Here is a 26,006-nt window from a genome sequence, read left to right on the forward strand (position 1 = left end):
TCTTTTTTTCACGGAGTCTGAGCAACCCCGGCCCATTTGGAGATTCACTTTGGGACAGGCTATATCAAAGGGGTAAAGGCAAGGGAGGATTCTGAGCTGCATTGGTAGCGGTGCCTCAAGACCCGGAAAAGCCGGGCCAGGCGCAGTGGCTCACCTGTAATCCCAGCACTTTGGGAGGCCGAGGCAGGCGGATCACTTGAGGTCAGGAGTTTGAGACCAGCCTGGCCTACATGGCAAAACTCCATCTCTACTAAAAGTACAAAAATTAGCTGGGCGTGGTGGCGGGCACCTGTAATCCCAGCTGCTCAGAAGGCTGAGGCATGAGAATCTCTTGGACTGTGGAGGTGGAGGTTGCAGTGGGCTGAGATTGTGCCACTGCACTCCAGCCTGGGCGACAGATCAAGACTCCGTCTCAAAAAAAAAAAAAAAAAAGAAAGAAAGAAAGAAAGAAAAATAAATAGGAAAACTGAGAATGAGACTGGCTTAGGAGTGACCTTAGTTGGTTGAGTTTTAAGTGTTGGAGAGAGGGTGTGGCATAGACCAGACAGAGGGAGGACAAAGAGAAAACTAGGGTCAGGCTGAGTGCCAAACTGGAAGTCTAGATTTTGGGGTCACCTATTCCTGATTGTCTGGTCTGAACTCCCAGACTTCCCTAAGGGACTTGGGAGGGTGCAGGGTTGCTCTGGGTGGAGGCCAGCAGAGCCCAAGGTGAGAAATCCAAGTCTCTTCTGCCCTCTCCTGGTGGCTAGGGGTACTGCAGGTGGTTCCCCAGAGCTACCTGCCAGGTGAGCTTCCTCCCTGCCCTGTACTCTGGTCTTAGGCTAGAATGTGTGTGTGTTGGGTGGAGGATAGGAGTGATGGCAGTGGGGGTGGCGGGGAGATATCAAAAAAGAAGCAGAGAACAGTTGGAGGGTGACAGGAACCAAGCTTAAAGGAGTGTTGGCAATACCCATGCCTTAAATGTCCTTGTGTTTCAGGTGTGGGTTCCTTTCTCCTGTACTCTGTGCACGAGGGAATCAGGGGAATTCCCCTGGATCCCAACGACAAGTCAGATGCCCTGGTCCCAGTGTCGGGGACCTCGCTGGCTGTTGGCATCGACTTCCATGCTGGTAAGCCATTTGGTGGCAGAGGGAATTGGGCGTGACCTGGGAGCTTTAGGGGTGGTGTGATGTGCCCTGAGGGCCCAGTGAGAGGCTGCCTGACTGGCTACCCCACTCCACCTCCCCTTCCAAGCACCCGGCCCCTCCGGCAGTCTCTCACCTCTGTCCTGAGCCTTGTGAGATTTTGACCCTCGCCTTACCCTGCCTTATTGGGCATCCCCATGTCACCTCTTCCACCTCCAGAAAATGACACCATCTACTGGGTGGACATGGGTCTAAGCACGATCAGCCGGGCCAAGAGGGACCAGACGTGGCGTGAGGACGTGGTGACCAATGGCATTGGCCGCGTGGAGGGCATCGCAGTGGACTGGATCGCAGGTGAGCAGTGGGTGGGTTCGTGGGGCAGAGGACTGGGGGGGCGTGGCGGGAGGAGGAGTCGGCGGGAGCAGGAGGAGGAGCTGCAGGGGTACCTGGGGGCTCAGAGGATGCCAGTTCCACCTGTCTTTACCCAACCTCCCTGAGCGCCACCAACTCCCTCCTTAGGCAACATCTACTGGACGGACCAGGGCTTCGATGTCATCGAGGTCGCCCGGCTCAATGGCTCTTTCCGCTACGTGGTGATCTCCCAGGGTCTAGACAAGCCCCGGGCCATCACCGTCCACCCGGAGAAAGGGTGAGGAGCTGGACAAACTGGCTCGGGTCTGGCCTTGTCATTCTGCCCACGGCCCATGCTGATGAGGCCCTGTCTCCTCCAGGGTCTGGGGACTGACTCCCACTTCCATTCCCACCCCACAGGTACTTGTTCTGGACTGAGTGGGGTCAGTATCCGCGTATTGAGCGGTCTCGGCTGGATGGCACGGAACGCGTGGTGCTGGTCAATGTCAGCATCAGCTGGCCCAACGGCATCTCTGTGGACTACCAGGTTCGCTCGCCGACTTGGCCCTGGAGCCGATGGTAGATCCCTGCCTGATCCGGGGCCCTGCTCCCTGTGATGAGCCCATTCTGGGAAGACAGAGCCCAGGGGATGTCACGGGGTCTCCCAGCCCAGCCCCCACCCAGAATAGGGCTCCTGCTACCTGAGATGATGGGCAGGGATCACTCAGAAGTGGAGAGCAGGGAGTGGAGGGACGCCTGGAAGTCGCCTTGTCAGCAGGGCAGAGGGCAGGAGTGTATGCAGGAGGCAGGAGTGAGTAGGGGAGGCTGGACCGAGGGCCCCACTCTGGCCCACGAACTCCCTGCTGCCCCAGACATGGGGCTGGCATCGAGTGCAGCCTGGAGGTGAGGGTGCCTCTGGCCTGTAGGATGGGAAGCTGTACTGGTGCGACGCACGGACAGACAAGATTGAGCGGATCGACCTGGAGACGGGTGAGAACCGCGAGGTGGTTCTGTCCAGCAACAACATGGACATGTTTTCAGTGTCTGTGTTTGAGGATTTCATCTACTGGAGTGACAGGTGAGGGCTCTATCCTGGCCTCCTCAGCCCGTCTTTCCCTTCCCTCCTGGCTCCGCTGATGCCCTGCTTATGCCCTGTCCTTCCTTCAGGACTCATGCCAACGGCTCCATCAAGCGCGGGAGCAAAGACAATGCCACAGACTCTGTGCCCCTGCGAACCGGCATCGGCGTCCAGCTTAAAGACATCAAAGTCTTCAACCGGGACCGGCAGAAAGGTGAGGCCGGGACTTGGGGCTGGGGTGGAGAGGGGAGGGGGACTCTGGCCTGGGCTTACACTCTCCAGGGAACCCAGAGTGAGAGGGCTGGGAGACAAGTTAGACCCACAGAGCACTTTTCGATGGTCCGAGAGACCCAGGGATGGGGGGGGTAAAGGCTGAAGCACTCTGGGAAAGATCTGGGCATTGGGCTCTGGGCCCTGAAGGGTGGTCCAAGCTGGAATACCGAGGCAGTGGGCAGAGCTTTCGCCGAAGCCTGGATGACAAAGGCACCAGCGAGCCTTTCCCAAGGCAGGCCCTGCCCTCTATGACCTCCCCTCCCCCAGGCACCAACGTGTGCGCGGTGGCCAATGGCGGGTGCCAGCAGCTGTGCCTCTACCGTGGCCGTGGGCAGCGGGCCTGCGCCTGTGCCCACGGGATGCTGGCTGAAGATGGAGCGTCATGCCGCGAGTACGCCGGCTACCTGCTCTACTCCGAGCGCACCATCCTTAAGAGCATCCACCTGTCAGATGAGCACAACCTCAATGCACCCGTGCAGCCCTTCGAGGACCCTGAGCATATGAAGAACGTCATCGCCCTGGCCTTTGACTACCGGGCAGGCACCTCTCCAGGCACCCCCAATCGCATCTTCTTCAGCGACATCCACTTTGGGAACATCCAGCAGATCAACGATGATGGCTCCAGGAGGATCACCATTGTGGAGAGTGAGCCCAGACCCCAGGTCTTCCCCAGAAGTGGGACGTGGGGTGGGGAGCCGCACAGACTCTCACACCCAGCAGTCACTCTCCCCTGGGTCCGAATCCCAGTGGCTGCAGCTCAGCCGAACCCCACTGCACCCCTGCAGTTACATGACTCCTGACTGCAGTCAGCATCAGACCCTCTTCCTCCCGCCACTGGTCCTAGTTCTGCCTTCAGGGCTGCACAGCACAAGCCAGAGGTCTCTGTGGAGCCCAGCACTCACACACCCAGGCTGCAGAGATGGGGCTGAGCTCCAGTTACTCGGGGTTTCAGTAACTTGGGTCAGTTTCCTGCTCTCGCCAAGCCTGAGCCTTCTCATCTGCGTGGTGAGACAGGATTCCCTGAGCAGCTACGCATGAAGGCTTAGCTCAGCGAAGCTGGGGATGGAGTTTGTGCTCTGGAAAGAGCAGCTACAGTGTCAGGGCTGTCATCATAGGATGGTCTTTCAGCTCTTTGAAAACTACATCCCACTACATTTTCTCTTCTTCAGCCTGGATACCACCAGGTCCTTTGACTCATTCATTTGCTCATCTATTCATTAAGCTGGTCCATTGAGACCTGCCAGGCACTGAACCAGGTGCTGCATTTACAGGCGTGTCCTTCCAGCCTTCTCTGGGACATTTTCTGCTGCACACAGTCCAGCCCACATGTCTGTCTAAAAATGTAGCATCCGAAGCTAAACTCGGTACTGCATGCTCGCAGCTTGATCAGGAGAGACTAGCAGATCAATCCCCAGTCCCCTGGAAGGGATGCCCCTTCCCCTCTGGCTGTTTGCAGGCCACACCACAGCATGGCCTTTTGGCGGCCACCATCACTTGTAGCCACTAACACTCGAGTGTTTTCTCTGACGCTGCTGTTCAGCTGTGTCCCTCACTGTGCCTTGGTTCTTTAACCTGAGTTTAAGATGTCTGCTTTATAAAATAATCCCGTTCAGGAACTTTTTAAGTAGGGGACTCCCCAGTACAGCCCAAGTAAGATTTGATTTCCTGAAATCTACATTACACTTAACTCAGCAGAACTGCACCTCCAGAAAAGTACAACCACACCGGGAAGACCAATTGCCCTGAGTGGGGAGACTGAGGGAGAGGGTCGGGAGGTGGCCACGGGTCATTTGGGTGGGGACAGCAGAGGTCGGGGGCAATGAGTCAGACCCTGGTACCCTTGAGCGCTCTCTGCTGCACCTCATTCACTCCCATACCCCACACTTCCCCTCCAGCCAGGAGAGCACGTGCCCCAGCCCATCTCCACGGCTCCTGTGCAGGCTGCCCTCTGGTCCCGCTCCCAACCCACAACTGCTCCTGTCTCTTCACAGACGTGGGCTCCGTGGAAGGCCTGGCCTATCACCGTGGCTGGGACACTCTCTATTGGACAAGCTACACTACATCCACCATCACGCGCCACACAGTGGACCAGACCCGCCCGGGGGCCTTCGAGCGTGAGACTGTCATCACCATGTCTGGAGATGACCACCCTCGAGCCTTCGTGTTGGACGAGTGCCAGAAGTGAGCTGCTGCCTGGGGATGGGGGTAGCAGGGAGAGGTGGGCCTCGGGACCCAGGCAGACCCAGGCAGGTGTGCAGGAGAGGTGGGCCCTCCCCTGAGCTCCACTCTTCCCTGCTGCCTAACCTGGGGGGAGTTGCAAAAAATTCCTAAGCTTCAGGTTCCTCTTCTGTGATACAAGCCTGCTAAGATTTCACAAAGGGATGCTCTGCCTCTGTGACTGATTCATTCATCAGAGCGTCATATTGGAGGCACAGGGTAGGGCCTCTAGCTCTGGAATCCAAAGCCTCAGGCAAAGAATGTTCCTGGAACTTCTTGTACGGAAGCCTCAGGCTGGGCCTGTCAGGCCACCTAGCTGGGCTGAGCAGTCACCCTTGTGGGAAGCATGGTGACTGGTACAGGGCTGTACACGGTGACCATGGGTATCATGGAAGCGGTTGATTGGCACAGAGCCTGGAATTGGGAAAGACGTGGAAGGCCAGCTTGGACGGGGAAGTGATGTGAGCGAAAGTCTGAAGAAGGGCAAGTTCAAGGCATGGAGGAGAGAGGGGACCTCCGCACGCCATGGGGCATAGGCAGGCCCGAAACCAGCCAGGAGTGAGGTCAGGGAGAGGAGAGGTTAGGAGCACAAGCCAGGAAGGGGTGGGAGGAAGCACCTGGGGGCGGGTGCCCTGGAGGGTCCACCCGCAGTCAGCCCGCTCTGTCCTCCCACGGGCAGCCCTCATCCCGGCTGTTTGGACCTCTAGTGACCCACCCCCTTGCCTTAGGGATCCCAGCCCACATGTAAACAACATGTTTTTCACAATAATTCAGTTGAAATGTTTTTCAAAAGCTTTATTAGGAAATGAAGAGATAAACACAACCCACAGCTGCTCTATAGAGTTGTGAGTGTCCCAGACCCAGACGCCCCCACCAAAGTCAGTCACGTCCAACCTGGTTCAAGGGCCCTCTGTTCCCTCCTGCCTCTGTCGTCCGGCACGTCTGCAGCTGATGACGAAGTCCAGTCCACCTTTCCATGACCATTGGCCACTTCAGCTGTCTTACCCCTCATGAGCCTGGAGCCTCCATGGAGGGTCCAGCTGGGCTGCCCCCGGAAAGCCTCTCGCTCCCTCCCGCCCCGTTCCTGGGAAGCAGGTTCACCAAGCCCACAGTTGTGTCACATGGAGGAGATTGTTGACACCAGGAGGAAAGCCACTTCTCACCGTGAGTGTGAGTGGTTTTACCTGAGGTGTGGGAGTCCCCAGTGGGGACTGACAGGCCAAGTCCAATCTTGACAAGGCAGGAAGATGACCGGCCGCAGCCCAGGACACCCATTTTCCCTTGTGACAGCTAGAGGGGCAGGCCATCTCCCTCCCACCTTCCCAATTCCAGAGCCATCGTGAACCCCTGCCCGCCTTGAGGCCCTTAAGAGCAGAGCTTCTCGGGATTTCCAGCTCTCTGGAATCCCCTCCCACATGGTGGGAGCTCCCTTTCCCCTCTGGGATTTCCCTTCTGGGATTTCCCCTCTGGAATCCCCTTCCACACTCTTCGTGGAAGTCTTTCTCTTCTCCTTTCCTTCTCTTTTCTCTACCTAAATAAAATCACCTTTCTGCAACAACAACAACAGCAGCAGATCAGAGCTTCTCATGAGCTCACCGAGGCACGGGGCAGCCCATGTCTCCCGAGGGGCAGAGCAGCACCATTTTCCTACCTGAGCCCAGCAGAAGGCAGATAGTTCAATGGTGCTGGAGACGCTGGGGGTGGGCAAGAAGGCTGCGACCTGGAGAGGTCTGAGGAGACAGGTTCAGAGGCCAGAGGACAGACCTGTGGCCAAAACGGTGGAGGGGTGGAGGTGGGAGGGGGCTAGGGGCACTGGGGTGGGGGCGGGGCATGTCCCGTTAGGGAACTGGAAAACGGAGCTGGTTTGCTTTTTTTTTTTGAGATGGAGTCTCACTCTGTCACCCAGATTAGAATCCAGTGGCATGATCTTGGCTCACTGCAAACTCTGCCTGCTGGGTTCAAGCGATTCTCCTGCCTTGGCCTTCCCAGTAGCTGAGATTACAGACACCTGCCACCATGCCTGGCTATTGGCTAATGTTTTCTGCTTTTTTTTTTTTTTTTTTTCAGTTTTTGTGTTTTTAGTAGAGACAGGGTTTCTCCATGTTGGCCAGGCTGGTCTCGAACTCTTGTCCTCAGGTGATCCCCCCGCCTCGGCCTCCCAAAGTGCTGGGATTACAGGTGTGAGCCACTGCACCCAGCCTGGAGCTGGCTTTTGTGTGGCTTGGTGGTCTCAGACTCTACTGTGCATAAGGATGGCCTAGGAGCGAGAAAATGTGGGGTCCCCTGCTCCATCCTGGGCCTAGCTGAGTGCCAAGCTCTGGGACCGAGGGCCCAGGACTCACCACCCAATGCTGGTGGTCCGAGGACCATTCTGTCACACCCAGGGTGGTGCTTGACAGCCCCTGAGACCTTCCACAGCCCCCTCCAGCCTCAGCACCACCCTACAAGGAGCATAATTGGGGGCTGGCTGTTCCCGTTGCCTCCTTGACCAAGGCTCAGAGGGCAACAGGCTCCTTCGAGGTCGGAGCAGGTATGAGGCAGAGTAGTGGCTCCAACCCCAAACAGGGAAAGGCCTCAAAGTACGGAGAAGGGTACTCTTGAGATCTCCTTGAGGATAGGACCCACATACCCCAGGACCTGGGACACACGCCACACTCAGCTCCACAAGGGCTTCCTGAATGATCTGGAGGAGAGCCAGCCTCCCTGCACAGAAGAGAGCAGTTAAGAATAAACTCCTGGGAAATACTCACATAGCGTGTGCCATCTGTTCTTAAGATGAGATTAACTTCTTCCACTCTTACAACCACCCTGCGAGGCAGGTGGTGCTACCATCCCCACCTCATAGAGGAGGAAACTGAGGCACAGGGTGGTTAAGTAAGTTGTCTGAGGGCACCTAGCAGGTGGGTGGCGGAGCCAGGGCTGGAATCCCAGAGCTGTCTCTTTTGGCTGCAGTCTCTCTTCTCAGCAAATAGACGGTCACTGCCAGATACTGCAGTGTGCATATCTCACGCTTGGCCCTCATCTCCTCACACTCAGCCACGTCGTGCGTGAACTGTGTGTGCAATAGTGGGGCTCTTCCTGGGCATCGGGGCACTGTTGGCCTCGATGGCTCTGAGGTTGCCTTGCGCTGGTGGGCCTCTGGGTTCCAGGTGCCTACGCATCCTGGCCTGTGCCCTACGTGGCGGATTTTCGGGCTTTGCCTCCTGAGCCCTGACCCTCTCCCCGCAGCCTCATGTTCTGGACCAACTGGAATGAGCAGCACCCCAGCATCATGCGGGCAGCACTCTCGGGAGCCAATGTCCTGACCCTCATCGAGAAGGACATCCGCACCCCCAACGGCCTGGCCATCGACCACCGTGCCGAGAAGCTCTACTTCTCCGATGCCACCCTGGACAAGATCGAGCGGTGCGAGTATGACGGCTCCCACCGCTATGTGAGTCTGCGGGGTGGGGGAGGGTGGGTGGCTGAGGGGAGGCCAGGGCCAGGTCGGCCGTCAGCCAAGGAGGAGGCTATCGGGCACAGACACAGTGGGAGCAGCTGGGAGGAGGTGAGTCCCTCCAGGCCCTAGCCTTGGGCAACCCCACCCTGTCCAGCCTGCTCCTCGTCAGCTAGATGAGGCAGATGGCAGGATGCCTCTGCGGGCCCTTGTTCTGTCGGATGCCAGGCCAGGCTGCGGTCTGGTGGAGACTGGGTGAGAGGCTCGAGCAATGCCGTGACAGTGATGACGCTGTCTCCACAGGTGATCCTGAAGTCAGAGCCTGTCCACCCCTTTGGGCTGGCTGTGTATGGAGAGCACATCTTCTGGACCGATTGGGTGCGGCGGGCAGTGCAGCGGGCCAACAAGCACGTGGGCAGCAACATGAAGCTGCTGCGCGTGGACATCCCCCAGCAGCCCATGGGCATCATCGCCGTGGCCAACGACACCAACAGCTGTGAGTGGGGCCGCCACCTGCCTCGCCCTGCTGCCTGTCATGTCTGCGCATACAAACACACACACTACACACACACCACACACAGACACACATGCCACACACCCCCCCCACATCTCACACATGCCACACATACTACACCACACACACTACACCACATATATATCCCACATACACACTACACACCCCCATACACATACCACACCACACACCACATACACACGCCCCAACACACACACACCCCCCACACATACCATACCACATACACACACCCCCCCACACCAAGCCACACACACTACACACACCACATACACACTCCTCACACAACACAACACACACACCACACACACCACACACACTCCACATACCAAACATACACACCACACACACACATCACACACAGGACACACACCACACACACATACCACACACCACACATCACACCACACTCCACATACATGCACACACATACCACACATAGCACACACACCACATACACACCACACCTACACACATCACACACACAACACATACACAACACAACACACCCACATACACATACACACCACACCTACACACATCACACACACAACACATACACACCACACACACCCCACATACACCACACCACACCCACACACACCCACACCACACACTCCCCCACAAATACCACACACACATCACATACACACTCCCACACACATACTATACACCACACACACAGCCCACAAATACTCATACTACACCACACACACCACACCACATCACGTACACACACACCCACATACCACACACACACCACATAACCACAGTGCAAACACACCACAACACAACACACATACCACACACACCACACATACACACCACATATACACACAATACATACACCATATACCACACACACCATACTATACACAGGACACACACCACACATGCCACACACATACCACATACACACACCACCACACACCACACATATACCACATACCACACACACACCATCACACACACACACACCACATACACAAACTCCACACATATACCATACACACTGCACCACACACAAGACACACCACAACATATGCCACTCCACACACATACCACACACACACCACACAGGACACACGCCCCCACATGCACAATCACCACACACACACTGCATACACACACACCACACCACACACACAACACATACACACACCACACATACTACACTATATACACACACAGCACACACACCTCACCACACACACCACACGTAGGACACACACACATACACCACACACCCACCACAAACACACATCACACACGCCACATACCACAAACACACACCACACACAGGACGCACTCACATACACCACACACATACACATACACACACACACACCGCACACACACTTGGCTGGTCCTGTTCACCCTAGGCCTCCATTACACAGACACACACAGCTGTACACACCTTTGAAACTGCAAAACCCCCAGTGCTCCTACCCTTTCTCCCCAAGACACCTGTGCACACAGATGGACTCAGCACAGGCCTGGCATCTCCACATCACACGCACACATTCATGTCACCCCCGCCCTTCAGGGCTCATCCATGCCCTTGGTGCCCCCACCACCCACCCTGGTCACTCCCTTCACTTGGAGCCACACAGACACTCGAGAGCCTGGGTGTATGCGCCCTCAGCAGGCACGAGTACATGCCCCAGTGCCCCCACCACAGACCTGCAGCTTTCCCAGGCCTCTTCCATGTGCCCTGGGGCTCTACTGCACCCGTGATCTCAAGGCCCTCAGACTGGAATCTCCCAGAAACACTTCTCAGAGCCCACAGTGCCCTGCCTAAAAGCACACACATCCTCAACAGCACAGCTGATGCAAACCCTGTGCACCTGGCCCTCCCGCAGCAGCCATCCCCATGCCCTCCCCGCTGGCTGCAAGTGCTGTGCCTGCCATGGCCATGTGGAGGCTTGGGAGCTCCAAGAAGTTGGTGAGTGGGTGGGCGCGCTCTGGGTGCATGCATAGCAGAGAACACTCTGCAGCCCTGTGCCCACCCTGTCTCTGCTCAGGTGAACTCTCTCCGTGCCGAATCAACAACGGTGGCTGCCAGGACCTGTGTCTGCTCACTCACCAGGGCCATGTCAACTGCTCGTGCCGAGGGGGCCGAATCCTTCAGGAGGACCTCACCTGCCGAGGTGAGAGAGGGAGGGAGCAGGATGGGCTGCCAGGGAACCCGAGCAAAGCACACACCGGGGATGGTGACCGTCTCCCCCACACGCTCCAGCCCAGCCCCACAAAGCCTTTTGCCAAGAAGCTGATGATGACCTCAGCTCCCGGGGGGAGGAGGCGTGGGCACTGGGGCCCACAGCTCTGGCTCAGAAAGCTCCCTCCACCTCCCTCCCCAGCGGTGAATTCCTCTTGCCGAGCACAAGATGAGTTTGAGTGTGCTAACGGCGAGTGCATCAACTTCAGCCTGACCTGCGACGGTGTCTCCCACTGCAAGGACAAGTCTGATGAGAAGCCATCCTACTGCAGTAAGGAGATCCCTCCAGCCCCTGCCTCTTCCGGGCCCAGAGCCCAAGTCCTCCTCCCCCAGGCCCCTGGCCCTCCAGCTGCCGCCTCAGCCCCTGCAGGGTGGAGCAGGATCAGGACCCAGCTTCCTGACCATGAGTTTTGGGAGCTCATGAAAGGCAAAACCACCGTTAGCCTGGACTGGGCCTTTGGGTTGTGGGGAGGCGAGCTGGACATGTGCAGGACGTCTCAGCGCAGCAGCCTCTTTCCTGCGCGTATGGCTGATGCCCGGCCTCCTCCACCTGCAGACTCCCGCCGCTGCAAGAAGACCTTCCGCCAGTGTAACAACGGCCGCTGTGTGTCCAACATGCTGTGGTGCAACGGGGCTGACGACTGTGGGGACGGCTCCGACGAGATCCCCTGCAACAGTGAGTAGGCGCACTGGCATAACCCATCTGTCCCTCAGTTCCTGCCCACTCTCTCCCTGGCTGAGCTTTGTCCTTGGGCCCCATGGTGTCTAAGGTACTCTGTGACAGGCCAGGGCAGGTGCCATGGGCCAAGAGCTCTGTCCTGCATCCTCCTGGCCCCCAGAGAAAACTCTGGGCTGATGGTACGGGGCGGGTCCTGTTCTAGAGACAGCCTGCGGTGTGGGCGAGTTCCGCTGCCGGGATGGGACCTGCATCGGGAACTCCAGCCGCTGCAACCAGTTTGTGGACTGTGAGGATGCCTCAGATGAGATGAACTGCAGTGAGTGATGCCCTTTGCTGGCACCTCCCAGGCTCCTCCCCATTGCTTGCTGCGTCTCCTGCCTCAGGCCCTCCTGCACCTGCCCACGTTCCTTTCTGCCTTCCCTCAGCCCCCTGGCAGCCTCCATCTCCCTCAGGCCCCGTCCCCATCCCGCTCCTGCTCCTGGGCTCCCATGGGGTTCCAAGAGGAGGCAGTGAGTAGACGGTGCAGACGGCGCCCCACTGGAAGGGCACCACTCAACTTCTGGAAACACATGGAGGCGCCTTAGGGCTGGCAGCTTCCCCAGTGGGGGGGGGGTGATGCCAGGGGTTGCGGGGGAACCAGGTATTACCCTCACCCCGTCCCCCACCAGGTGCCACCGACTGTAGCAGCTACTTCCGCCTGGGCGTGAAGGGCGTGCTCTTCCAGCCCTGCGAGCGGACCTCGCTCTGCTACGCACCCAGCTGGGTGTGCGACGGCGCCAATGACTGCGGGGACTACAGTGATGAGCGTGACTGCCCAGGTGGGCAGTGGCAGGTGTGTGGTGGGTGGTAGCCTGTGGTCAGCAGGGCTCTCACACCTGCCTCACCCCCCAGGTGTGAAGCGCCCCAGATGCCCCCTGAATTACTTCGCCTGCCCCAGTGGGCGCTGCATCCCCATGAGCTGGACGTGTGACAAGGAGGATGACTGTGAACACGGCGAGGACGAGACCCACTGCAGTGAGTGACCACCGCACCTACTTAGTACTCTGAAAACCTGCTGGGCCCCTCCTCCTAGGGCAAGGCCCCCCATGGGAAGGGCACCCAGGGCTTTCACCCCTGCCCCATACCCCACCTCTGGAGCTCAGACTTGGGGACTCTGCCTGTAGCTGCTGCTGACCCCCCGCAGTGGGGTGCCGTGGGCATCTCTTCCTGTCCTTCCCATGGCATCGGCCTGCCCAGGTGGGTGACCCCCGCCCTTCCCCATCTAACTATGGCTTCCAACTGCCCCAGACAAGTTCTGCTCAGAGGCCCAGTTTGAGTGCCAGAACCATCGCTGCATCTCCAAGCAGTGGCTGTGTGATGGCAGCGATGACTGTGGGGACGGCTCAGACGAGGCTGCTCACTGTGGTGAGGAAGCTGGGACTGGGCGGGGGGAGGCCCCTAGGGACGAACCCCACCCAACCCCACCCCCCACACAGACACCCCTGCAGATGGTGGCGCAGCAGCGAGTGCGTGCCTCCTCTGCTGACCCTGTTCCGCCTGCTCTGCCCACTCCTAAGTCTCTCAGCGGCCCCCTCTTCCCCTACAGAAGGCAAGACGTGCGGCCCCTCCTCCTTCTCCTGCCCTGGCACCCACGTGTGCGTCCCCGAGCGCTGGCTCTGTGATGGTGACAAAGACTGTGCTGATGGCGCAGACGAGAGCATTGCAGCTGGCTGCTGTGAGTGGCAGGGTGGAGGGGAGCGGGTGGACAGCAAATGGCCACAGTCTCGCTTTGCAGATGGGAACGCTGGGTGCAGGAGAGGAAATGCCTGGCGGGGGTTGCAGGGGCAGAGCCATAGCTGCAGCCCAGGCATCCAGACTCCCTGTCCAGTGCTCTGCCCACTCTACCCGGAGAACCACAGGAGGCCAGGTGGGGCAGTCAGCCGTTGGTCGGGCAGGACTGAAGGGCCGTGTCCACCTCTGTCCACAGTATACAACAGCACCTGTGACGACCGCGAGTTCATGTGCCAGAACCGCCAGTGCATTCCCAAGCACTTTGTGTGTGACCACGACCGTGACTGTGCAGATGGCTCCGACGAGTCCCCTGAGTGTGGTGAGCCCCCGGCGGTGGTGGGAGGGGCCCTGCCCTCCGCTGCGTCAGGGCATCAGCCTCACAGGTCCCTTCCTCCCCCAGAGTACCCGACCTGCGGCCCCAGCGAGTTCCGCTGTGCCAATGGCCGCTGTCTGAGCTCCCGCCAGTGGGAGTGCGATGGCGAGAATGACTGCCACGACCAAAGCGACGAGGCTCCCAAGAACCCACACTGCACCAGCCCAGGTGGGCCTCAGACCCGGCTCCCCTCTGCCCCCTCCCCACAGACTGCCTGGGACCCCGCTGACTTACCACCCCCACCCTCCGCAGAGCACAAGTGCAATGCCTCGTCACAGTTCCTGTGCAACAGCGGGCGCTGTGTGGCTGAGGCCCTGCTCTGCGATGGCCAGGATGACTGCGGCGACAGCTCGGACGAGCGTGGCTGCCACATCAACGAGTGTCTCAGCCGCAAGCTCAGTGGCTGCAGCCAGGACTGTGAGGACCTCAAGATCGGCTTCAAGGTATGCCCAGCCCTGGGGAGGAGCTTCCACACCCCAGACCCACCAGGAATGCCTTTCTCTACCACCTCATTCATTCATAAATCCCCTAGACATTGGGGATTCAGCAGTAAATGAGACAGAAACCTGCTCTATCTGGCAGGTAGAGCCAGCAGATTTGCCGACAGATGAGATACAGGGTGTGAGAGGAGTGAGGCATCAAGTAAGCAGGAGATACACAGGTCTGGAGTTCAAGGGAGAGGCCCAGGCTGGAGAGGGAAGTCTGAGAGTTAACACCATAACGATGCTATTTGAATCTTTGAGTCTGGATATGATTCCTAAGGGAGCAGTGTAGGTGGAGAATAGAGGAGTCCAAAGTCTGAGCCCCGAGCTGAGCAACAGCCAAGAACAGGGAGGTGAGGGGATCAGCAGAAGAGCCTGAGAAGGAGCAGCTGCTGAGGCAGGAGAACAGCCATGGGAAGAAAGCGTTTCCAGCGGGAGGGCATGTGCAGCTCTGTCAGATGACGCTCGGGGGCACACGGGAGGAGGCCTGGACTGCGAACCCTGGGTGCAGAAACATCCGTCACCGTGTGGAAATGCTGCAGCCTCACGCACCTGGTTCTGTGTGACTGAGGGCCAGACGGCCAGCTGGGTGGGCTCAGTATCCATGTGCTGCTGCCTCTGGCGAGGTTGGGCAGAGGGGATTCAGGTCTCTGAGCCAGGTCTGCAGGGTGGAAGGCCCAGACCCTGCCACACACCCAGCCCGAGGCTCCCTGTGCCCGCAGTGCCGCTGCCGCCCTGGCTTTCGGCTGAAGGATGACGGCCGGACATGTGCCGACGTGGACGAGTGCAGCACCACCTTCCCCTGTAGCCAGCGCTGCATCAACACCCATGGCAGCTATAAGTGTCTGTGTGTGGAGGGCTACGCGCCCCGCGGCGGTGACCCCCACAGCTGCAAGGCTGTGACCGGTGAGATGTGTGCTTGGAAGGCATGAGGTGACCCAGGCAGTTGCGGGCTGTGTGGAACTGCCCAAGCAGCAGAGCTCCAGACAGGCTGGAGACCAGGGCTGCTAGAATGTGCCAGGAGCTGAGGCAAGATTCTCTGTCTGCAGACGAAGAACCATTTCTGATCTTCGCCAACCGGTACTACCTGCGCAAGCTCAACCTGGACGGCTCCAACTACACGTTGCTTAAGCAGGTGCCAAACCCAGGCCCTCCTCCCTGCTGCTCCTCTCCCAGACCCAGCACAGCCTCCCCTGCCAGTCTCCCCACTTGGGTCCAGGCATCCCTCCCCAAAATGCAAGTGTGGCCCCTGCTGCCACAACAGACTTCTGCTGTCCCCCACTCTCCAAATCCAGGGCCTGAACAATGCCGTTGCCTTGGACTTTGACTACCGAGAGCAGATGATCTACTGGACGGATGTGACAACCCAGGGCAGCATGATCCGAAGGATGCACCTTAACGGGAGCAACGTGCAGGTGAGGCGGGCGGCCTTCGGCCACCAACACCGGGCCGCCCCAGCTCGTTCTGTTTTCAGATCATCTCCCCCCCACCTCTACCCAGCCAGACCGCTTCCTTCTCACTCACTAGTCACTATGTGGCTGCTGGCTCTAGCTGCTCCCTCTCCTCCGGTCCCAGACAGCAAGGAATGGGAGATTTCTCTTACTCTTCCCCTCACTGCTGGCCCCTCATCTCCCTAATTATCAGGAAGTTCCCCCTGAGGTCTGGCCAAGCCCTGTGGGGCTTGGGGTGTGTTCCCATTCACCTAGAGACCCCTCTCCTAGAGCTTCTGCTGATACCCACATAGTGTCATGCCCAGGACTAGGTATTTTACTTCCATGGTTCTCCCAACAAAGCTGGCAGAGGGAGCTCTACCCCATTTTACACATGGGGAGGCTGATCCTCACAGAGGCTTGCAGGTCCTCCCCAAGGTCACCCAAGGCTCTCCCTCCCCCGCCCCTTCCTGCAGGTCCTGCACCGTACAGGCCTCAGCAACCCCGATGGGCTGGCTGTGGACTGGGTGGGCGGCAACCTGTACTGGTGTGACAAAGGCCGGGACACCATCGAGGTGTCCAAGCTCAATGGGGCCTATCGGACGGTGCTGGTCAGCTCTGGCCTCCGTGAGCCCAGGGCTCTCGTGGTGGACGTGCAGAACGGGTATGTGGCTGAGGAGGGTTGGGGGAGCCCCTGAAAGCAGCCGGCACCCTCAGCATCCAGGTCCAGCCTCCATGCAGGCCACCAGTGGGACGGTTTACAGCATCTCTGGGGGCTCACTGCCTACCCACCGCCAGGTACCTGTACTGGACAGACTGGGGTGACCACTCACTAATCGGCCGAATCGGCATGGATGGGTCCAGCCGCAGCGTCATCGTGGACACCAAGATCACGTGGCCCAACGGCCTGACGCTGGACTATGTCACTGAGCGCATCTACTGGGCCGACGCCCGCGAGGACTACATCGAGTTTGCCAGCCTGGATGGCTCCAATCGCCACGTCGGTCAGTGCCCCAGTGAGGCTGTCCAGGCGCAGCACAGTCGGTGGGGATGGGGGTCTGAAGTGATAGGGGATCAAGTTTTGGGGGCAAGAGTGGACATAAAAAGCAGAAGACAGGCTGGGCGCAGTGGCACACGCCTATAATCCCAACACTTTGGGAGGCTGAGGTGGGTGGATCACCTGAGGTCAGGAGTTCAGGACCAGCTTGACCAACATGGAGACACCTCGTCTCTACTAAAACCTCAGCTACTCAGGAGGCTGGGGCAAGAGAACTGCTTGAACCCAGGAGTTGGAGGTTACAGTGAGCCGAGATCAAAACACTGCACTCCAGCCTGGGCAACAAGAGGAAAACTCTCTCTCAAAAAAAAAGCAAGCAGAGGACACAGTCTGAGGTCACCCACTCACCGAGGCGTGTGGTTCAGAGGACCTGAGGGTCTTCCCGGGCCTGGCCACCACCCGGCTCACTTGGGAAGGAGGCGGAGAGCCCTTCGCTTGTATACACAGTTCTGGAGGACAGGCCCCAAGAAGGGCGGGGTGGGAGGCCTGAGATTGGGAAGTGCAGCACTCCCCACTTACCAAGGGGAGCCCTGCACTGGCAGGTAGGAACTTGCCGTGAGGCAGTCTGGGTTTGAACTCCAGCTCTGACACTTGTTAGTTGTGAGACCATGGGAGGCCCCTGAACTGTCTGGAACTGGGGCTGACACCCACCTCTCAGGGTGGTGGTGGGGCTTGAGGAGGTGGAGTGGGCCGGCACCCTATCCGAGCTCTGGCTGACCAGCGCCGTGCCTGCCCCTCGGCCCTGCAGTGCTGAGCCAGGACATCCCGCACATCTTCGCACTGACCCTGTTTGAGGACTACGTCTACTGGACTGACTGGGAAACAAAGTCCATCAACCGAGCCCACAAGACCACGGGCACCAACAAAACGCTCCTCATCAGCACGCTGCACCGGCCCATGGACCTGCACGTCTTCCATGCCCTGCGCCAGCCGGACGGTGAGCAGACCAGGGGTGGGAGCAGGCGAAGGGTCGGGGTCCCTGGGAGCTCCTGCTCACCCCTTCTCCAGCATCAACCATGCTCTCCTGGCCACACACTGGGAGACTCCAGGAGGGTCTAGACAGGGGATGGTCCGGCTCTTGGGAGCTTCAGCCCAGCCTGGATCCAGCCCTGAAGTCTGGCAGCAGCAAGGCCCTGAGGCCAGTCAAGTGGGGGTCTGGGTGCCGGCCTCCAGAAGCAAGACAGGCCCTAGGGAGGGAAGCACAGAGGAGGTGGGGAGCCGGCCTACAGGCCTGGGCTGATCCTGGGACTTTAAAAGAATCCTCTCCTGTCTCTGGCTTCAGCTCCCTCCTAAAAGAGGCAGGGTTTAGACCCACCCACCTCTGTCCAGGATAGAGTAAATGAGGCAGCCTGTGGAAGACTAGAAAATGTCACCAGCGAGTGCTGCCCATACTCTGCCTGCGGCTCCTGGCCCAGGAGCAGCCATAGACTGGGTCTCCCTGGCCACTTTGTGACCACGTTTTCTCTGGCAGTGCCCAATCACCCCTGCAAGGTCAACAACGGTGGCTGCAGCAACCTGTGCCTGCTGTCCCCCGGGGGAGGCTACAAATGTGCCTGCCCCACCAACTTCTACCTGGGCAGCGACGGGCGCACCTGTGTGTCCAACTGCACCGCCAGCCAGGTGAGGCTGTCCCCCAGACCCCATCACCAGTGTCCGCTCCCCAACCCCCAATCCTCCTTGGACCCCAACACCTGCTCTGTCCTAATGTCCTCATGCATCTGGTTTTCCCACGCTAACACCCCGACATTTCTTGCCTACCTCTTGTCTCCCCACAGCAATACTTTTACCCCCGTCACCTCACACAGACACCTCCACACCCTAACCTTGACCCTCCTCACCATGCCCTGGCACTGCCTTCCCCACTCTGCCCCACGCAGCCCCACGCCTGGCCTTCCTGCACTCGCCATAGCCCAACCTGCCCCGGAACACCCTGACCCCCGCAACTTGTTTGAAACATCCAAGTCCCTCAAAAGAAAGACTTCTAAGTTCCCCAGACCCCCACCAACCCCTCTTGCCCCCGCCTGCCCTCCAGTTTGTGTGCAAGAACGACAAATGCATCCCCTTCTGGTGGAAGTGTGACACCGAGGATGACTGCGGGGACCACTCGGATGAGCCTCCTGACTGTCGTGAGTGCCTGCTAGGGGTGACAGGAGGTTCCTCAGCTGTGTCAGGGGCGGCCTGGCTCCTGAGGCTTTGAATGGCCACCAGAGAGGCTGGGGCTGCGGTGCCCTGCAAGGGGACCTGGCGGCGCCCACCCCAGCTGCTCTGACGCTGAGCCTCCCCCCTTCTCCGGCAGCCGAGTTCAAGTGCCGGCCGGGACAGTTCCAGTGCTCCACAGGCATCTGCACTAACCCTGCCTTCATCTGTGACGGCGACAATGACTGCCAGGACAACAGTGATGAGGCCAACTGCGGTAAAGGGCTGCCCGGCCACCCTCCCTCCTTTCCCAGCATCTTCCCCACCCCAGGATTTGGGGCTTTCAAGGTCAGGGAAGTTGCAGCCCATGTCAGCTTGCTCTCCAGGCTGGATTCCTTCAGCTCAAGCCTGCGCCCTGCCCGATGAGGGATGGGCGCCGTCTCCCTGTCCGTGAGTCCTCCCTTTGCCACAAATCACCCCCTTCTCCCCCCACAGACATCCACGTCTGCCTGCCTAGTCAGTTCAAGTGCACCAACACCAACCGCTGTATTCCCGGCATCTTCCGCTGCAACGGGCAGGACAACTGCGGAGACGGGGAGGACGAGAGGGACTGCCGTGAGTGCCGGAGGCGGCGGCTTGGGGGATGAGGAGCAGCATCAGGTGGGGGACGGTGGGGGGAGATGACACGGAAACAGGGCAGGTGGAATCTCCCCACAGCTTCGAGAGGCTCTCAAACAGCTTTAGTAGTTGGACAACACAAATTATATTGGGTGTAACTTGCTTTGCTCATAAAAATCACTGTGCATAATATAGAGATAGAGAAATCCAGAAAATAAAAAGCAGCAAAAGGGGATAAACTGTTCTTCCGGGCCAGGCGCGGTGGCTCATGCCTGTAATCTCAACACTTTGGGAGGCTGAGGTGGGTGGACCACCTGAGGTCAGGAGTTCGAGACCAGCCTGACCACCATGGCAAAACTCCATCTCTACTAAAAAAACACAAAATTAGCTGGGCGTGGTGGTGGGCGCCTGTAATCCCAGCACCTAGGGAGGCTGAGGCAGGAGAATCGCTTGAACCTGGGAGGCAGAGGTTGCAGTGAGCCAAGATTGCGCCATTGCACCCCAGCCTGGGCAACAGAGAAACTGTCTCAAAAAAAAAAAAAACCAAAGTTGTTCTTTCCTCCTAAGAAGTTGTCGTTGTCAGGACCAAGGCCAGGGCTTGGAGGAGGAAGTAGATGGTGTGAACTGGGGTGGTGGGTGTAAAGGAGGGCCCTCATTCTCTCGCCACCCCACAGCCGAGGTGACCTGCGCCCCCAACCAGTTCCAGTGCTCCATTACCAAACGCTGCATCCCCCGGGTCTGGGTCTGCGACCGGGACAATGACTGTGTGGATGGCAGTGACGAGCCCGCCAACTGCAGTGAGTTGCCTGGCCTGGAGCCCAGCTCCCTCCCCAGTGTCTGCTGCTCCCACCACCCCGACAAGCGACTCCCTCAGTGGCCGCTCTCACGCCCTCCCCACCCTCCTGGCACACTCCCAGAAGGAGCCTCATCCTCACCCTGTGCCCACCCGCTTACAGCCCAGATGACCTGTGGTGTGGATGAGTTCCGATGTAAGGACTCAGGCCGCTGCATCCCAGCGCGCTGGAAGTGTGACGGAGAGGATGACTGTGGGGATGGCTCGGATGAGCCCAAGGAAGAGTGTGGTGAGCCGAGACCCCGCTTCAGGAGGAAGGCGGTCTACCCGGGTGGGAGGCATGGCACCCCGGCAGATGGAGGGCTGGGGGCCGCCACTGACTGGTCAGCGTGGCCCTGATGCCAGGCTTCCTGGGGCTAGGGAGGGAGGTCTGGCTGGAGCTCGCTTCCCCACATCCACCCGTGCCCTGTACCTCCCAGTTTCCTTGCCCATGCCTCATCAACACATACCTGTGCAGAGTTTTCCCTGCCCACCCTATGGGATCCATTCATCTCCTCCCCAAAGCAGCTGCCCATGCACCCCCATGTCTCCTGTCCCCAGACCTCCTTGTAGACCCCACATCTCAAAACACCGCTGGGCTCCCCACGGCCGACCCTTCCCAAGCTGAGATGCCCACCCTCCCCGCTGGGTCAGGCTGACTACGCCTGGCTGGACCCTAATGTCTGCCCCAGACCTGTCCCTGACTGCCCTGAAACTTACCTCCTCCAGATGAGCGCACCTGCGAGCCATACCAGTTCCGCTGCAAGAACAACCGCTGCGTGCCCGGCCGCTGGCAGTGTGACTACGACAACGACTGTGGCGACAACTCCGACGAGGAGAGCTGCAGTACGTCCCCACCTGCCCAGCCCGAGAGAACCCCTCCCAGGCCTGGTCCTTGCCGCGCCACCCTCCTGCCACAGGCCGAGCCAGAGCTGGCGGCCACCTCCCAGGGCAGGGGCAGGAGCCACCCTCCTCACCCACCCCACTCCATGTCGTGTATTTGAGTTTGTGTCATTTCACCTCATCTCATGTTTCTCTCCATTTTCACACTGTCCTCTCGGGGTTGCAGAGGTAGGTGTCTCTGATGTGCCCGTGCTCCCACCACACCCCCACCTCTGCCCCAGAGCCCCCTGTCCCTGTGCCGTGCCCCTCCCCATCATCCTTGACTGGCCTCTCCCCAAACCCTGGTGCTTGTCTTAGTGGTCTTGCCCCCCCTCCCCTCCCCAAATACAGTTTGTCCTGAGAGCAAGGCCAGGCACCTGTGCCGTCTCTGGTGTCTGTCTCATGGGGTAAGTGTGGGCACCCTCTGTGCCCAGCTGTTCCACAGGGGCAGCCAGTGGACTCTGGCAGGCCTGGCTTAGCCTCTGGGTCAGTCAGCTGCGGACTTCAGAGGCACAGGGATGGGCCTTGGGCTGGGAACTGTGGCACTGCTGAGGCCTGGAGTCCTTGTGCCCACCCTCCTGGGCCTGTCTCCCCCTGTCCTTCCTAGCCCCGAGACCCTGCTCTGAGAGTGAGTTCTCCTGTGCCAACGGCCGCTGCATTGCGGGGCGCTGGAAATGCGATGGGGACCATGACTGTGCAGATGGCTCGGACGAGGTGGGTGTGGAGATGAGAAGGAGGGAGGTGGCGTCAGAGGCGTTCTGGCAGGGCTCAGGGGTGTCGAGAGCTGACCGGCTGCCTGCACCTATGCCCACAGAAAGACTGCACCCCCCGCTGTGACATGGACCAGTTCCAGTGCAAAAGCGGCCACTGCATCCCGCTGCGCTGGCGCTGTGACGCAGACGCCGACTGCATGGATGGCAGCGACGAGGAGGCCTGCAGCACTGGTGGTGCGCCCCTGGCTTGCTCTCCCTGGGTCCTCTCTCTGCTGCCTGCCCTGTCACGTGGCCCAGTCATTCACTTGTTCTTTCTTTTCTGTATTCATTCTTCATGCAACAAATACTCATAGAGCATTTACCACGTGCCAGGCACTGCATAGGTGTTAGGGACGTAGCAATAAACAAGACACAGGGTCCTGCATACACATTTTTGTGCAGGTTGTGCCCAGCTCAATGCCATGTGGTCTAGGGGACCAGTTGAGCTGAAATCCAGCAAACCTTGAGGGCTGTGCCTGTCTAGACCCCACCCCACAAGTCTCTCCTCGACAGTCTGCTGCCCCAGGAAGAAAAGCCCTACCCATTTTCCCTTCCCGGGACAGTGAGACAGTGCCTGTCCCTGGCTGACCTACCTGGCCTTGGCAGCCCAGAGGGGGCAGGTGAAGCCCGGGGTGAGGGAAGACTCGAGCCTGGAGCAGAAATCCCAACTGTGCGGGGAGATGTCCTGCCTCTACAGGGGTGGGAACCTGGTCTCCCACTCCCAGCCCAGTGCTGTTCCCTGTCCCCGCTGTGGAACTACACAGCCCAGTGCCCTGGCGTGTACCAGAGAAGGAGTGCCCTCTGAATCCCTCTGGACACCCCCCAAAAATGGCCTCTTCTCCCTAAACACCAGAGGAAGCAGTTTTGCCCCACCAAGTAGAAAATTAAGAGACCTGGCTCCAATTTGGCTGTGCCACTGCTTGCCTAGTGACCCCTATGAGCCTGGAGCCCCCACCTGTGGAGAGAGGCTCTGGGTGGGCTCATGGCTCATCCTCTTTCTCGGCTCCCCCGGCTCCAGTGCGGACCTGCCCCCTGGACGAGTTCCAGTGCAATAACACCTTGTGCAAGCCGCTGGCCTGGAAGTGTGATGGCGAGGACGACTGCGGGGACAACTCCGATGAGAACCCCGAGGAGTGTGGTGAGATCTGGGGCGGGGCTCCCCAGCTCCCCTGTGTCCAGCAGCCACCCCACCAAGACTGATTCTGGCTCTGTGTCCCCCTGGCTGCCACAGCCCGGTTCGTGTGCCCTCCCAACCGGCCCTTCCGTTGCAAGAATGACCGCGTCTGTCTGTGGATTGGGCGCCAATGCGATGGCACAGACAACTGTGGGGATGGGACTGATGAGGAGGACTGTGGTGAGCAGGGGGCCGATGGGAAGCCTGGGGGGCGCCAGTGTGCGCAGGGGGCGCAAATGTGGGCTTTGTAGGAGCTACGTGGGGGTTAGGATTAACCAGGAGGACTCGCCCAGGAAGGGGAGGAGCCATTGCTGGGATCCTGGGGGCTCTTTGTTGGGAAAGAGAAGCCCCTGGGGGAGGCTCCAGGGCCTGCCTGATGCCCCAGGTCTCATAGGTGGGGCTGGGAACCCGAACATTTGACCTGCTCCCCCTGCAAGCCTTGTCAGTTAGGAATTGGGAGCCCCTGGTATCTATAGGGTCTCTGTGGGAGGAAGGGCAGGGGTGAATACTCAGGGCCTAAAGCCTCCCCCCTCCTCAGAGCCCCCGACGGCCCAGACCACCCACTGCAAAGACAAGAAGGAGTTTCTGTGCCGGAACCAGCGCTGCCTCTCCTCCTCCCTGCGCTGCAACATGTTTGATGACTGCGGGGACGGCTCCGACGAGGAAGACTGCAGCATCGGTGAGGCCCGGAAGCAGACGGCGCGCCCACAGGGAGGGGGGCGGGGGAGAGATCTGAGCCCCTGCCTTGGGTGGCTCGGGCAGGGGGCATCCACTCTCTGTCCCCTACAGACCCCAAGCTGACCAGCTGCACCACCAACGCCAGCATCTGTGGGGACGAGGCGCGCTGCGTGCGCACCGAGAAAGCAGCCTACTGTGCCTGCCGCTCGGGCTTCCACACCGTGCCCGGCCAGCCCGGATGCCAAGGTAGGAAAGCGGAGTGGAACGGGGGCGGACACCGCAGCCATGGACCCCCATGACCTTCCCTGTAACCTCCAGACATCAACGAGTGCCTGCGCTTCGGCACCTGCTCGCAGCTCTGCAACAACACCAAGGGTGGCCACCTCTGCAGCTGCGCTCGGAACTTCATGAAGACGCACAACACCTGCAAGGCTGAAGGTGCTGCAGCCGCCGGAGGGCAGAAAGGCTCGGGGGGAGTGGGGAGACAGGCGGCCGGGATAGCAAACGGGGCCGACTTGGAATGGAATGTCTTCCTGCGGACACCTTGCCCAGACAGGAAGCTCCAGACTCCTAGGTGCACCTGCCTGGGCACAGGGCTGGCCCGAGGAAAGGGGGCAGGTCCTGAGGCCAGCTCACTGAAGGAGTCTAGGGTGCGGCAGTGCTCTGAATTACACATGCCTCCTCACCCACCACCCCCAGGACGAGAGCACACTCAGACATGCATTGCACACTCACAGTCATGGGGTCTCACCTGCACATTCCCCACACGCTGACACCCACCTGTGCCTTGTGCATACCTGTGCACATTCACACACACCCCTGCACACACATACCATACACGCACACTCCCACCATGCACACCCATGCACACCCACATGCTCCATGCCAAGCACACACACCCCACGTGCCTACACACCCCCGAGCATGTGCCAGGCGGTTTGTAGCAGAGAGCATGGTGATGCCATCCAGAGGCTGTTTTCTGGCTGAAAGGAGCAGGTTGCAGTAGATCAGGTCAGAGGAGGAGAGGAGGAGGTTCAGAGGTGTGGCTGGGGAGCCTGCAACCCCAAGCAGGGAGGTTAAGCAGCAGCTTCTGGCCGGAGCAGATCGTTCCACCAGGAGAGAGGACACCGTTCGTGTGAGAGGAGCTGAGCTGGGTGCAGTGTACATCTCCATCCCACAGCCCCAGCCCTGGCCTCTTCTTCCTCCAGGTTCTGAGTACCAGGTCCTGTACATCGCCGATGACAATGAGATCCGCAGCCTTTTCCCCGGGCACCCCCATTCAGCTTACGAGCAGGCATTCCAGGGTGACGAGAGTGTCCGCATCGATGCCATGGATGTCCATGTGAAGGCTGGCCGCGTCTATTGGACCAACTGGCACACAGGCACCATCTCCTACCGCAGCCTGCCACCTGCTGCGCCTCCTACCACATCCAACCGCCACCGGCGACAGATTGACCGGGGTGTCACCCACCTCAACGTGAGTGCCCAACCTGGTGTGGTTGGAGTGGAAGCATCCCATAGAGCACACAGTTCAGAGCAGGATTTGAAAAGGGCAGTGCTGGCTGGGCAAAGTGGCTCACACCTGTAATCCCAGCCTGGATCAAGACCAGCCTGGCAACATGGTGAAATCTCGTCTGTACTAAAAATACAAAAATTAGCCAGGCTTTTCCAGGAGTGTGTAGAAAGAAAAAAAAAAAATTAGCCAGGCATGGTGGCAGGTGCCTGTAATCCCACATACTTGGGAGGCTGAGGCAGGAGAATTCCTTGAACCTGGGAGGTGGAGGTTGCAGTGAGCCAAGATCTCGCCATTGTACTCCAGCCTGGGCGATAGAGAGAGACGCCATCACAAAGAAAAAAAGAAAGGAAAGGGCTATCGGTGCGAGGGGCAAAGGGTGAGAGTGGGGCAGGGCAATC

The 26,006-nt window shown here is 59.2% G+C and overlaps 1 protein-coding gene across 1 annotated transcript in view; it reads left to right on the forward strand.

The window, feature by feature from the left end:
* Nucleotides 1-26,006, forward strand: part of LRP1 (LDL receptor related protein 1) — an 86,075-nt gene that overhangs the window by 54,401 nt on the left and 5,668 nt on the right. Inside the window, exons 35-76 of the mRNA XM_012469702.3 lie at nucleotides 978-1,109; nucleotides 1,344-1,478; nucleotides 1,644-1,773; nucleotides 1,896-2,022; nucleotides 2,402-2,553; nucleotides 2,643-2,767; nucleotides 3,094-3,471; nucleotides 4,818-5,007; nucleotides 8,272-8,476; nucleotides 8,783-8,975; nucleotides 11,036-11,161; nucleotides 11,372-11,500; nucleotides 11,786-11,905; nucleotides 12,111-12,224; nucleotides 12,577-12,726; nucleotides 12,800-12,922; nucleotides 13,196-13,312; nucleotides 13,494-13,622; nucleotides 13,875-13,997; nucleotides 14,079-14,219; nucleotides 14,304-14,494; nucleotides 15,256-15,439; nucleotides 15,583-15,668; nucleotides 15,829-15,948; nucleotides 16,440-16,627; nucleotides 16,762-16,967; nucleotides 17,769-17,957; nucleotides 18,492-18,640; nucleotides 19,053-19,146; nucleotides 19,317-19,433; nucleotides 19,652-19,771; nucleotides 20,449-20,571; nucleotides 20,731-20,856; nucleotides 21,336-21,452; nucleotides 22,096-22,202; nucleotides 22,303-22,435; nucleotides 23,259-23,378; nucleotides 23,472-23,594; nucleotides 23,953-24,093; nucleotides 24,204-24,338; nucleotides 24,411-24,530; nucleotides 25,301-25,569. Of these exons, the coding sequence (XP_012325125.2) occupies nucleotides 978-1,109; nucleotides 1,344-1,478; nucleotides 1,644-1,773; nucleotides 1,896-2,022; nucleotides 2,402-2,553; nucleotides 2,643-2,767; nucleotides 3,094-3,471; nucleotides 4,818-5,007; nucleotides 8,272-8,476; nucleotides 8,783-8,975; nucleotides 11,036-11,161; nucleotides 11,372-11,500; nucleotides 11,786-11,905; nucleotides 12,111-12,224; nucleotides 12,577-12,726; nucleotides 12,800-12,922; nucleotides 13,196-13,312; nucleotides 13,494-13,622; nucleotides 13,875-13,997; nucleotides 14,079-14,219; nucleotides 14,304-14,494; nucleotides 15,256-15,439; nucleotides 15,583-15,668; nucleotides 15,829-15,948; nucleotides 16,440-16,627; nucleotides 16,762-16,967; nucleotides 17,769-17,957; nucleotides 18,492-18,640; nucleotides 19,053-19,146; nucleotides 19,317-19,433; nucleotides 19,652-19,771; nucleotides 20,449-20,571; nucleotides 20,731-20,856; nucleotides 21,336-21,452; nucleotides 22,096-22,202; nucleotides 22,303-22,435; nucleotides 23,259-23,378; nucleotides 23,472-23,594; nucleotides 23,953-24,093; nucleotides 24,204-24,338; nucleotides 24,411-24,530; nucleotides 25,301-25,569 (6,197 nt within the window). The remainder of the gene's footprint in view (nucleotides 1-977; nucleotides 1,110-1,343; nucleotides 1,479-1,643; nucleotides 1,774-1,895; nucleotides 2,023-2,401; nucleotides 2,554-2,642; nucleotides 2,768-3,093; nucleotides 3,472-4,817; nucleotides 5,008-8,271; nucleotides 8,477-8,782; nucleotides 8,976-11,035; nucleotides 11,162-11,371; nucleotides 11,501-11,785; nucleotides 11,906-12,110; nucleotides 12,225-12,576; nucleotides 12,727-12,799; nucleotides 12,923-13,195; nucleotides 13,313-13,493; nucleotides 13,623-13,874; nucleotides 13,998-14,078; nucleotides 14,220-14,303; nucleotides 14,495-15,255; nucleotides 15,440-15,582; nucleotides 15,669-15,828; nucleotides 15,949-16,439; nucleotides 16,628-16,761; nucleotides 16,968-17,768; nucleotides 17,958-18,491; nucleotides 18,641-19,052; nucleotides 19,147-19,316; nucleotides 19,434-19,651; nucleotides 19,772-20,448; nucleotides 20,572-20,730; nucleotides 20,857-21,335; nucleotides 21,453-22,095; nucleotides 22,203-22,302; nucleotides 22,436-23,258; nucleotides 23,379-23,471; nucleotides 23,595-23,952; nucleotides 24,094-24,203; nucleotides 24,339-24,410; nucleotides 24,531-25,300; nucleotides 25,570-26,006) is intronic.

Source organism: Aotus nancymaae, unplaced genomic scaffold (assembly GCF_030222135.1).
Source record: "Aotus nancymaae isolate 86718 unplaced genomic scaffold, 86718_ANA_hifiasm-v0.15.2.pri h1tg000016l, whole genome shotgun sequence".
Classification (NCBI taxonomy): Eukaryota; Metazoa; Chordata; class Mammalia; order Primates; family Aotidae; genus Aotus; species Aotus nancymaae.